The 12,500-nt window shown below is 37.7% G+C and overlaps 1 protein-coding gene across 6 annotated transcripts in view; it reads left to right on the top strand.

Moving 5' to 3' along the window:
- The window catches only part of CEP135 (centrosomal protein 135), a 106,321-nt gene that overhangs the window by 69,355 nt on the left and 24,466 nt on the right, over positions 1–12,500 (top strand). For 5 of the 6 annotated variants that reach the window (XM_016951704.4, XM_063808871.1, XM_016951706.4 and 2 more), the window contains 3 exons: positions 2,885–3,000; positions 3,074–3,228; positions 11,925–11,980. In XM_016951704.4, coding sequence (XP_016807193.1) covers positions 2,885–3,000; positions 3,074–3,228; positions 11,925–11,980 — 327 coding nt within the window. The remainder of the gene's footprint in view (positions 1–2,884; positions 3,001–3,073; positions 3,229–11,924; positions 11,981–12,500) is intronic. The other variant, XM_016951705.4, reaches the window with a different exon arrangement.

The following is a 12,500-nucleotide window of genomic DNA, read 5'->3' as shown; positions in this document are numbered from 1 at the left end:
TCTGGGCATTCCTAACATTTTTTTTTCTACCAGGACAGGAAGAGGAACCAGAACCCTGAGTGAGGATGGCTGAGTTTGTGGATCTAGAATTGAAAGGGTCAAGGGATCTAGGGCCACTAGTTACAACCATCATCCCCATCCAGAAATCTAAAAGAAAATCCAGTCCTAATTTCTTTTCCCTCTCTGGCTGATCAAGAGATGATACTTATTCATCTTTCTTAGTGGTAGGCTATAACCATAGACTCCTGGGAGAAATCTAAAATAAAAACAGGGATACCACATCAATCTCTGTCTTTTTTTTTTTTTTTTTCTAATAGGCCATTAAAATTCCAAACCCATCTTTCCTTTCTTAGATGGTTCTTTAGCTCCATTTTAGAACTTGAACACTTCTTATGAACAGAGGATCCTTTAAGATGCTGTCTTTGTTTAAAATTTACTGCATCATGATGGAAATAATTACCTTTGTCCCCTAAATGAGATCATGTGTAGCTCCATGTAATACAATATAACTGAGGAATTTGAATCTCAAAGAGATGGACCTCTACCCAGTCACATCTGCTAAGTGGAGAGCCAGAACTTAAGTTCATTTTTATTGCTTCACTCTCTGGTGAGAAGTTGTTACTTCCCTTTGCTACGTTTATAACATTTTCGAAGCTAAGAAACTGGTTCATTTTTCCTAACTTGATTCTCAAAATTTCCTTTCCAAACACGATTATGAACAACTAATAATGGCAGTCACTCAACTATTCTTTCCTATGACTTTTACACCTCAACTGTTTCGTTGAGAGGACCTTTATCTTAGCAAAACTTTGGTCGGAAAAGTTACATTGAAGGTCTGGTATCTAGTCTCTGTTTTCTTCTCTTTCTACCCTAGAATATAAAAAGACAAAGCTACTTTTAGGGCCCACCTAAGGGCTTCCTTTATATGTATATATATCAATCAAGATGTGATCCTGCCTTTGTCAACCCCACTTTCATTAGGACATCACCCTGCTTTATGAAGTTAGATATAAAGCAGTCTTTACATTTCTACCTGGAATTTCAAGCACTGCCAGCTGCTCAGTGTCCTTCATTAGGGTTTCTGCGGGCCATTCTGTTTTTGAAAGGACTCCGTATAGCTTCCTGGCAGGCATTTTCTCTTTCACGTAGAGGAGGTTGGCCTTCCTATATTCTGCAAAGAAGGCATTATGATGTAGTAGAAGAACATTGTTATAATGTTAGACTAGCCTTAATTTGCATATTTTCTTTGCCCTTACTTTCTTTGTGACCTTGGACAAGTTTTTTTTGTTGTTTGTATTCAGTTGGGATAACAGTTCTAATTATGGAACCGTCCTAATTATGGTACTGTTCTAGGAAAAAATGAGCTAATATGTACAAAGTACCACTCTCTGTTGTTATATCCCATGGAACAGCAGTTCTAGCTTTTAGGAATAGTGTGAATACGGTGCAGTCACCTGAACCTGAACCTCACACATAATTTTAGGAAGTAAGATTGCTTGAACCTAATGTCTTTCTAACTTGGTTTTGTTTAGTTTTGCAAGTCTAAATAAATCAGTCCCAACTTGACTCTCCTCCCTACCTCTTGATCATCATTCACTTGCTATTAGAACAGTCAGGGTCATGTGTTTTGTCTTTCAGAATACCTCAATACTGCCAGTAAAACTTCTTCATTCCTATAAAGATGTCCCTTCTTATTCGTGGTTTTGGAATTCAAACCTCCTTCCCTTTAGGCGATTCTAAGCTAAGCTACCCTCAGTATCTTTTTCCATGTCTTATTCCTCAAAAGGAAGCCTAAAAGGAATCCATGGAAATTCCTAATAAATACTCTGAGGTGAGAGCCATGTCTTTTCAGCAAGGCAGGATTGTGAAGTCTCAGGTCAGGGCTAAAAGTGTTCTGAAGACTCTGCATGACATGAAAGCAAATTTTTACTGTTAAACCTTCCAGGAACGTTACTTCTGACAAATAATCCTACTGATCAGTAACAGATTTCTCTGAAATCATCTTTGTCGTTAACCATGTAGGCCGCTGTACATCCTTTCTTTTGCTCCCTGAACCAAGTCTTCAATCTGCAGGAAATGCCTACTTTCCCTGCTTTCTGTCACTCCATTTGACTACCCGGCCAAAAAGTCAGAATAAGAAGCAATATTAAAAGTTCACAGGTCAGGGCTGGGAATGGTGGCTCACACCTGTAATCCCAGCACTTTGGGAGACCGAGGCAGATGGATTGCTTGAGCTCAGGAGTTTGAGACCAGCCTGGGCAACATGGTAAAACCCCGTCTCTACTAAAAATAGAAAAATTAGACAGGTGTGGTGGTCCATGTCTGTAGTCCCAGCCTCTAGGGATGCTGAGGTGGGAGGATCACCTGAGCCCAGGAGGCGGAGGTTGCAGTGAGCTGAGATCTCACCACTGCACTCCAGCCTGTGTGTCAGAGGGAGACCCTGCCTCAAACAAACAAAAAAAAGAGCTCACTGGTTGAGATGGTTAGGATTTATGGATAGTGCTTTGAAATGCCAGGTCATACTGTAAGAACAGGATTTTTCCTTTGCCTCCACTATTGGAAAAAGATTTGAAGGAGAGGGGGTTAACATTAGGAAACTAAGAAGAGCTTTAAAACTACCAAGAAGCTACTGGAAAAGAGCACACAATTAATTTGATTTTTATACTATATTATTTTTAGGAAGATGGAACCATTTTGGAGAAGAATAGTGGACAGCAAGAAATAATAATATATAATGCCATAGATTATACTGGAGGAGCTTTAAAATAAAAAATAGCAAACTTTAAAAATAAGACATCAAAATATTTTTAAGAAATCTCATTTTTTAAACGTATTTCTATGAGAGATAAAGAATACCATTTGTTTTTGTCCATTGATTCTTTAGGATAGTAAATGAGCAGCTACAGCGGTCAGTTGATGACTATCAGCACCGACTTTCCATAAAAAAAGGTGAACTTGAATCAGCCCAAGCACAAATTAAAATACTGGAGGAAAAGATAGGTAAATGTTTTAAAATTTTGTTTCTGCTAATCCTAATGTACTTTGTCTAACAAACATTTCTTTTCATTTGTAGATGAACTAAACCTTAAGATGACTTCACAGGATGAGGAGGCTCATGTAATGAAAAAGACCATTGGTGTTATTGATAAAGAAAAAGACTTTCTCCAGGAGACTGTAGATGAGAAGACAGAAAAGATTGCAAATTTGCAAGAAAACCTAGCTAATAAAGTATGTGATCGTTTAATGTAATTTTCCAGCATCCAAACAGAACAGTTTTTTTTGTTTTTGTTTTTGAGATGGGGTCTCACTCTGTCACTCAGACTGCTGGAGTGCAGTGGCATGATCACAGCTCACTGCAACCCCTATCTCTTGGGCTCAAGGAATCCCCCAACCTCAGCAATTGGAATTACAGGCATGAGCCACTACTCCTAGCCGGAAAAGATTATTGTATTTTCACTTATTCATTTCTTTTTTAAAAGGCTTATTTACTTTTGGCAGGATGTGGTGGCTCACACCTGCAATCCCAGCACTTTGGGAGGCTGAGGTGGGAGGATTGCTTGAGCTCAGGAGTTCAAGACAAGCCTGGGCCACGTGGTGAGACTCCATCTCTACCAAAAATACAAAAAATTAGCTAGGTGTGGTGGTGTGCACCTGTGGTCCCAGTTGCTCAGGAAGCTGAGGTGGGAGGATCACTTGAGCCCAGGGGCGGAGATTGCACTGAGCTGAGATCATGCCACTGCACTCCAGCCTGGGTGACAGAGCAACACCCTGCCTCTAAATAAATAAATAAATAAAAAGTTTATGTACTTTTATTGGTACATATGAGATGTACATATTTTTGGGTTACACATGGTAATTTGAGACATTCATATAATCAAGTCAGGGTAATTGGGATATTTATCACTTTATTTTTTTCTTTATGCTAGGAATGTGTAAATTACTCTTTTTTAGCTGTTTTGAAATGTGCGCTGGATTAGTGTTAACTGGAGTCACCCTATTGATATCTCTCAACACCAGGTCTTATTTCTTCTAAGTGTATATCTGTGCCCATTAATCAACCTCTCTTCACGCCTCCTCCCTCATCCTTTTACTGGTCTTTGGTAACTACCAGTCTACTCTCTGTCTTCATGAGATCCACTTTTTAGCACCCACGTATGGGTGAGAACAAATGATATTTGTCTGTCTGTGCTTGACATGTTTCACTTAACATCATGACCATCCATGTTGCTGCAAATGACAGCATTTCATTCATTTTCATGGCTGAATAATATTTCCTGTATATATATACCGGGGGCAGATATTTCTTTGATATATTGATTTCTTCTCTTTCAGATATTTACTCAATAGTGGAATTGTGGGATCATATGGTAGTTATAGTTTTAGTTTTTTGAGGAACCTTCATACACTGTTTTCCATAGTGGCTGTACTAATTTACATTCCCACCAACAGTGTACAAGAGTTCCTGTTTCTCCATATCCTTGGAGCATCTGTTATTCCCCATCTTTTTGATAAAAAGCATTCTAACTGGGGTGAGACAATATCTCATTGTGGTTTTAATTTGCATTTCTCTGATAATTAGTCATGTTGAGCATTTTTTCACATGTTTTTTGGCCATCTGTGTATTTTCTTTTGAGAACTGTCTATGAAAATCTTTGCCCATTTTAAAATTGGATTATTTGGAGTTTTTTTGCTATTGAGTTGTTTGGGCTCCTTGTATGTTCTGGTTATTAATCCCTTGTCAGATGGATAGTTTGCAGATATTTTCTCCCATTCTGTAGGTTGTCTCTTCACTTTGTTAATAGTTTCCATTGCTGTGCAGAAGCTTTTTGGCTTAATGTAATCCCATTTGTCTCTTTCTACTTTTGTTGCCTGTGCTTTTAAAGTCTTACACAGACAATATTTGTCCACACCAATGTCCTAGAGCATTTCCCCAACATTTTCTTCTAGTAGTTCCATAGTTTCAGGTCATAGATTTGAGTCTTTAATCCACTTTGATTTGAGTTTTGTATATGGTAAGAGATAGTGGGCCAGTTTCATTATTCTGTATATGGTTATCCAGTTTTCCCAGCACCATTTATTGAAAAGACTGCCCTGTCCCCATTGTATGTTCTTGGCATCTTGTTGAAAATGAGTTGGCTTTAAATGTGTGGATTTATATCTGGGTCCCCTATTATGTTCTGTTGGTCTGTGTGTCTTGTTTTTACACCAATACTATGCTGATTGGATAGCTGTATGGTATATTTTGAAGTCAGTTAGTGCGATCTCCAGCTTTGTTTTTTTGCTCAGGATTGCTTTGGCTATTTGGGGTCTTTAGTGGTTCCAATTTATTTGAGGATTTTTTTTTTCTACATCTGTGAGAAATGTTGATCATGTTCTAATAGGGATTACATTGAATCTGTAAATTGCTTTGGGTATTATTATCATTTTAACAACATTAATTCCTTCAATCCATGAGTATGGAATATCCTTCCATTTTTTTATGGCCTCTTCTATTTCTTTCATCAGTGTTTTGTAGTTTTCCTTGTATAGATCTTTCATATATTTGGTTAAATTGATTCCTGGGTGTTTTCTATTCTTTGCAGCTATTGTAAATGGAATTGTTTTGTTGATTTATTTTTCAGATTGCTGGTGAAGTATAAAAATGCTGTTGATTTTTGTAATCTTGATTTTGTATCGTGCAACTTACTGAATTTGCTTATCAGTTCCAACAGTTTTTTAGTGGAGTCTTAAGCTTTTTCTAAATACAAGATCATGTGGTCTGCATATAAGGCTAATTTGACTTCTTCTTTTCAATTTGGATGCCCTTTTTTTCTTTCTCTTGACTAATTGTTCTGGCCAGGACTTCCAGGATTATGTTAAATAAAAGTGTGAAAGTGGGCATCCTTGGCTTGTTCCAGATCTTAGAGGAGAGGCTTTCAAGTTTTCCCCGTTCAATATTATGTTGGCCCTAGGGTTAGGCCTTTGTTATTTTGAGGTATTTTCTTTCTGTACCCTTTGTTGAGGGTTTTTACAAAAACGGGATGTTGCAACTTATTGAATGCTTTTTCAGCATCTATTGAAATGATTTATATGGTTTCTCTTCTTGCTTCTGTTAATGTATCACATTTATTGATTGTGCATGTTGAACCATCCTTGCATCCTTGGGATGAATCCCACTTGATCATGGTGAATGATCTTTGTAATTTATTTAAAAAATATTATTGAATTTAGTTTGCTAGTATTTTGTTGAGGATTTTTGCATATATTTGCATCAATGATATTGGCCTGTAGTTTTCTTTTTTTGTTGTGTTTTTGTCTGGTTTTGGTATCAAGATAATGCAGGCCTTGTAGAATGAATTTGAAAGTATTCCACCCTTTTCAATTTCCTTGAAGAGTTTGAGCAGGAATTGGTATTAATTCTTTAGATGTTCAGTAGAGTTCAGCAGTGAAGCCGTTAGGTCCTGGACTTTTCTTTTGTGGAAGACTTTTTATTACAGCTTCTATCTTATTACATGCTATTGGTTTGTTGAAGTTTTCTATTTCTTCATGGTTCAAACTTGGTAGCTTGTAAGTGTCCAGGAATTTCTCCATTTCTTCTAGGTTTTCCAATTTGTTGACATGTGATTGTAATTGTCTTTCATGATTCCTTGTATTTTCTGTGGTCACAGTTATGTCCCCTTTTTTGTTTCTGATTTTATTTATTGGGTCTTCTCTCTTTTTTTATTAGTCAACCTTAAAGGTTTGTTGATTTTTGTTTATCTTTTTTAAAAACCAACTTTTCATTTCATTGATCTTTTGTATTTTCTTTTTTTTTGAGACGGAGTCTCGCTTTGTCGCTCAGGGTGGAGTGCAGTGGCACGATCTTGGCTCACTGCAAGCTCCACCTCCTGGGTTCACGCCGCCTCCCGGGTTCACGCCATTCTCCTGCCTCAGCCTCCCGAGTAGCTGGGACTGTAGGCGCCCACCACCACACCTGTCTAATTTCTTTTTGTATTTTTAGTAGAGACGGGGTTTCACCATGTTAGCCAGGATGGTCTCGATCTCCTGACCTAGTGATCCGCCTGCCTCGGCCTTCCAAAGTGCTGGGATTAGAGGTGTGAGCCACTGTGCCTGGCTGATCTTTTATATTTTCATCTCAATTCCATTTATTTTTGCTCTGATCTTTATTCTTTCTGGCCTTCTACTAACTTGGGGTTTGGTTTGTTCTTGCTTTTCTAGTTCCTTTCTAGTTTCTGGTTGAGGGACATCATCACTAGTTTGTTTATTCGAAGTCTTTCTAGTTGAGGTACATCATCACTAGGTTGTTTATTTGAAATCTTTTTTTGTTTTGTTTTTTTTGTTTTTGAGACAGAGTCTCACTGTATTGCCCAGGCTGAAGTGCAGTAGCAAGATCATGGCTCATTGCAGCCTTGACCTTTCAGACACAAGCAATCCTCCTACCTCAGCCTCCCAATTAGCTGGTACTACAGACGTGTACTACCATGCCCAGCTAATTTTTAATTTTTTTGTAGAGACGGTGTCTTACCATGTTTCCCAGGCTGGTCTCCAACTCCTAGTCTCAAGCAGTCCTCTGGCTCAGCCTCCCCAAGTGCTGGGATTACAGGCATGAGCCACCATGCTCAGCCTCAACTTTTTTGATACAGACATTTATTGCTATAAACTTCCCTCTTAGCACTGTTTTTGCTGTATTTCACAGATTTTGGTACATTATATTTGCCTTTTCATTTGTTTCAAGAATTTTTTTAATTGCCTTTTTAATTTCTTCATTGACCCATTGGTCATTCAAGAGCAACTGTTGTTTAATTTCCATGTGTTTGTGTAGTTTCCAGCGTTTCTCTTATTGATTTCTAGTTTTATTCTGTTTTATTCAGAAAAGATACTTGATATGCTTTCTACTTTCTTGAATGTGTTGAAACTTGTTTTGTGGCATGAACTTGTTTTGTGTCTATTCTGTAGAACGTTCCATGTGCTGATAAAAGGAATTTATTCTGCAGCAGTTGGGTGAAATGTTCTGTAAATGTCAGTTGGGCATATTTGTCTAGTGTATAGATTAACTCCAATGTTTCTTTGTTGATTTTATGTCAACATGATCTGTCCATTACTGATAGTGGGGTGGTGAAGTCCCCTACCATTATCGTATTGCAGTGTGTCTCTCTTTTTAGATCTATTAATGTTTGCTTTATATACCTGGGAACCTGGTGTTGGGTGCATAAATATGTATAATTATTATACTCTCTGTATTGACCCCTTTATAATTCTATATAGTGACCTTTGTTGTCTCTTTATAGTCTTTGACTTGTAGGCTACTTTATCTGATATAAGTAAAGCTACTCCTTCTGTTTTTTGCTTGCATGGAATATCTTTTTCCATCCATTCACTTTCAGTCTTATTTGTGTCTTTATAGGTGAAGTGGGTTTCCTGTAGGCAGTATATAGTTGGGTCTCATTTTTAACCATTCAGACACTCAGTCTTTTAATTGGAGAATGGAGTTAGTTCAGTGTTGTAATTGATGTGTAAGGACTTAATGCTGCCTTTTTTTTTTTTTTTTTTTTTTTGCTTCTTTTCTAGTTGTTTTATAACTCTTCTCTTTCTTCCCTTTTTATTGTCATCCTTCGTGGTTAAGTGATTTTCTCTGGTAGTATGTTTTAATTAATTGCTTTTTATAGCTTTTTACACTGTGGTTACCATGAAGCTTACAAAACATATCTTTCTAAGTTATTTTAAAGAACTGACAACTTACCTTAGGTTACACACACACAATAAAAACAAAGAAGACCAGGCATATTGGCTCACACCTGTAATCCCAACACTTTGGGAGACAAAGATGAGAGGATTGCTTGAGGCCACAAGTTTAACGTAGTGAGACCCCATCTCTACAAAAATAAAAAAATTAGCTCGGCATGGTGGTACCTGTAGTTCCAGATATTCAGGAGCCTGAGGCAGGAGGATCACTTGAGCCCAGGAGTTTAAGGCTGTAATGAGCTATGATCATACCATTACACTTCAAGTCTGGGTGACAGAACAAGACCCAGTCTCTAAAAAACAAACAACAAACAAACAAAACAAAAAACCCACAAAGACATAACTAAAAACAAATTCTACACTTTATCTCCCTCACATTTTGACTTGTAGTTGTCTTAATTTACAGATTTGTATATTGCCTATCTCCTAACAGGTTGCTGTAGCTATATTGTTTTTGATAGATTAGATTTTTAGGCTTCATACTAGAACTATAAGTGGATTGTATACCACAACTACAGTATCAGAGTATTCTGGGTTTGTCTCTGTATTTAATTTTACCAGTGGGTTTTATACCTTCAAATGTTTTCTTTTTGCACATTAGTTTTTTTCTTTCAAATTGAAAAACTCCCTTAGCATTTCTTTTAAGATATGCCTGTTCGTGGTGAATTCTCTTAGCTTTTGTTTATCTGGGAAGGACTTTATATCTTCTTCATATTTGAAGGGCACTTTTGCTGGATGACATATTCTTGTATGGCAGTTTTTTTCTTTCAGTACTTTGAAAATGATAGTCTACTTCCTCTTGGCCTGTATGGTTTCTTTTGAGAAGTCTGTTTCTAGATGAATTGGAGTTCCTTTATATGTTATTTGCTTTTGTCTTCTTGCTTTTAGGATCCTATCTTTGTCCTTGACCTTGGAGAGTTTATTATATGCCTTGGGGCAGTCTTTTTGGGGTTGAATCTCTTTGGTGTTCTCTGACCTTCGTACACCAGGAAATTTATCTTTCTCAAGTTTTGGAAAGTGTTCTGTTATTATTTCTTTGAGTAAGCTTTCTACCCCTTCATCTTGCTCAACTCCCTCTTGAACACCAGTAATCCTTAGGTTTTGTATTTTTCTATATCTTGTAGGCAATTTTTGTTCCTTTTTATTCTTTTGTTGTTGTTGTTCTCCTTTGACTGCGTAATTTCAAATAGCTTGTCTTCAAGCTCACTGATTCTTGCCTTTGCTTGATCTATTCTCCTGTTGAGATCCTCCAATGAATTTTTCAGCTCAGGAAATGTATTTCTCAATTCTAAGATTTGTTTGACATTTTTTATTATTTCAACCTCTTTGTTAAATTTCTCTGATATGAGCCAAGTGTGGTGATGTGCACCTGTGGTTCCAACTACATGGGAGGCTGAGGCAGGAGGATCCGTTGAGTCCTAGGTGGTTGAGTCTGCAGTGAGCCATGATTACACCACTGCACTCCAGCCTGGGCGACAGAATGAGACCCTGTCTCAAAAAAATATATTAAAAATTTTTTTCTGATAAATTTCTGAATTTTCTGTGTTATCTTGGAGATCACTGAATTTCCTTGATACCTCAATTTTGAATTCTTGGCCAGAGAGCTCAGGTGTCACTGTCTTGTCAGGATCAATCACTGGTTCCTTGCTTTGTCCATTTGGAGAGTTCATGGTCCCCTGTTTGCTGTTGTTTCTTGCGGATGTATGTCTGTGTCTTTGAAGGATTAGTTATTTACTCCAGTCTTCTCTGTCTGGCTTGTTTTTTGTTGTTGTTTTTGTTTTTGTTTTTTGAGACAGAGTCTTGCTCTGTCACCTAGACTGGAGTGCAGTGGCATCATCTCAACTCACTGCAACCTCCATCTCCTGAGTTCAAGCTATTCTCCTGCCTCAGCCTCCCGAGTAGCTGGAATTACAGGCACGCAACACCACACCTGGCTAATTTTTGTATTTTTAGTAGAGATGGCATTTCACCATGTTGGCCAGGCTGGTCTCGAACTCCTGATCTCAGGTGATCCACCTGCCTCAGCCTCCCAAAGTGCTGGGATTACAGGCCTGAACCACCACACCCAGCCTGGCTTGTTTTGGTTTTCATTGGTTACATTTGCTTAGAGAGTCTTCAAACTTTATTGAATTTCATTATACTTTTTTTCCTAGGTCACTGCCTCCTTTTTGTCACTAGATGGTGGCTAAAGCCCAAGTTTGCCTTGGCTTTAGTGAATGCTCAGACCCCTGCCCATCTGGGATGGGGGAGGTCCCAAAGGGGATGTCCCAGCAGGTGGAAGGGCTAGCTAAGGGTTTGTGCCCAGGGGACCTGTGGAATGTACCTCCTACAGCATGTTGTTACTGAACTACCACTCTGATTGGGTGTCTTTGGCTGAGTAATAGAGAAGAGTTTCCAGGGATGAGGAGGTAGTCCTACATCCCCACTTTGTCTCTGGGTATCCTCAGGGACAGGTCTCCCTTCAGGTATCCATGATGTTTCCTGTGTGTTGAGGCATGGAACAGGTCTCCTGCCAAATTACCCAAGATAGTAGAAAAGCTGATTGTCCACCTCAATCTCACTTTTTCCGGTGTAGAAACCATGAGTTAGGGGAGATTTTCCAGGTACTTGGTGCCAGGCAGATTGAGAGAAGGGGCATCACAGGTGTGAAAATTCGATTCTGTCACCGTCTGCTCAGAGGTTTTTTACGTCTCTGTGGCCCAGGAACTGACTCGTCCTCATATTTGAGTCCTGGGATAGTGCTGATGATAATGTTAGCATTGTATATTTATTTTTGGTTTTCTTTGTGAGGATTGAAGTCAGCTTGTGACTACACCACCATTTTAGACCCAGAAGTTTCCCAAATATGCAGTTATTATTGGCCATGTAGAAGTTTCTAAGACCTAGGGCCATATTTTCTAATGTTTAAATGTCATTTTTTTCAAATAATGTTAATCTTCAAAATGTGATTTTATCTATTTCTAGAATGTGATTTTATCAGATCTCATTAAAGCAAACTCAAGAAAACTATTCAAGGGTTGGTCAAAACATGCCAGTATGTGAAGTATGATTGGGACATGGAGATATGTTTACTTGGAGCTTTGTTTTAGGCATACTTTATATAATTGAGCTGTGTATTTGAACTATATGAATATGACAAGTTACATAAATTTAGCTAAAGACATTTTGGTTTAAAATCTTACACATTTTTATAATTTCTATAGGAAAAAGCTGTTGCTCAAATGAAGCTAATGATCTCAGAGTGTGAATCATCTGTGAAGTAAGTCATTAATGAAATTACATCCAGCTTTTTAGGAGATTTTCAGTGAATACAGCTTTATCTATTCAGTAGCATTGCAGCAATAGAAGAATTTCCCTTTCAATTTCCCCATTTTTGTCAATGGTAGCATCATTTTCTCAGTCTCCAGCTTGAAAATGTTATCTTCTTTAACCTCTCCTTTTCTGTCATCCACATCTAAACACTTATGTCTTATTAACTATTCTCCTATATACCTATTTGTTCCTTATTTTTACTATAATTATGCCACTTGGAGCCTAATCATTAAAACCTAAAATTACTTTAGTAGCCAATCTCGAATTTATTCTCCATCTAAACCTATCTTGAGCACTGTCACAAAATTTTACATTTTATGTATAGTCTCTCTAGGCAGATTGTAAGCCACTTCAAGAAAAAAGTCACTTATTATATTTATTTTACATACCCTTAACATTTTATATAATAGTGGGGATTATAAACATTTAATAAATATTTGCCAGTTGAATCTATGCCTTACTTTTTG

Source organism: Pan troglodytes, chromosome 3 (genome assembly GCF_028858775.2).
Source record: "Pan troglodytes isolate AG18354 chromosome 3, NHGRI_mPanTro3-v2.0_pri, whole genome shotgun sequence".
NCBI classification, from domain to species: domain Eukaryota; kingdom Metazoa; phylum Chordata; class Mammalia; order Primates; family Hominidae; genus Pan; species Pan troglodytes.
This window is presented reverse-complemented; position numbering and strand designations above follow the sequence as displayed.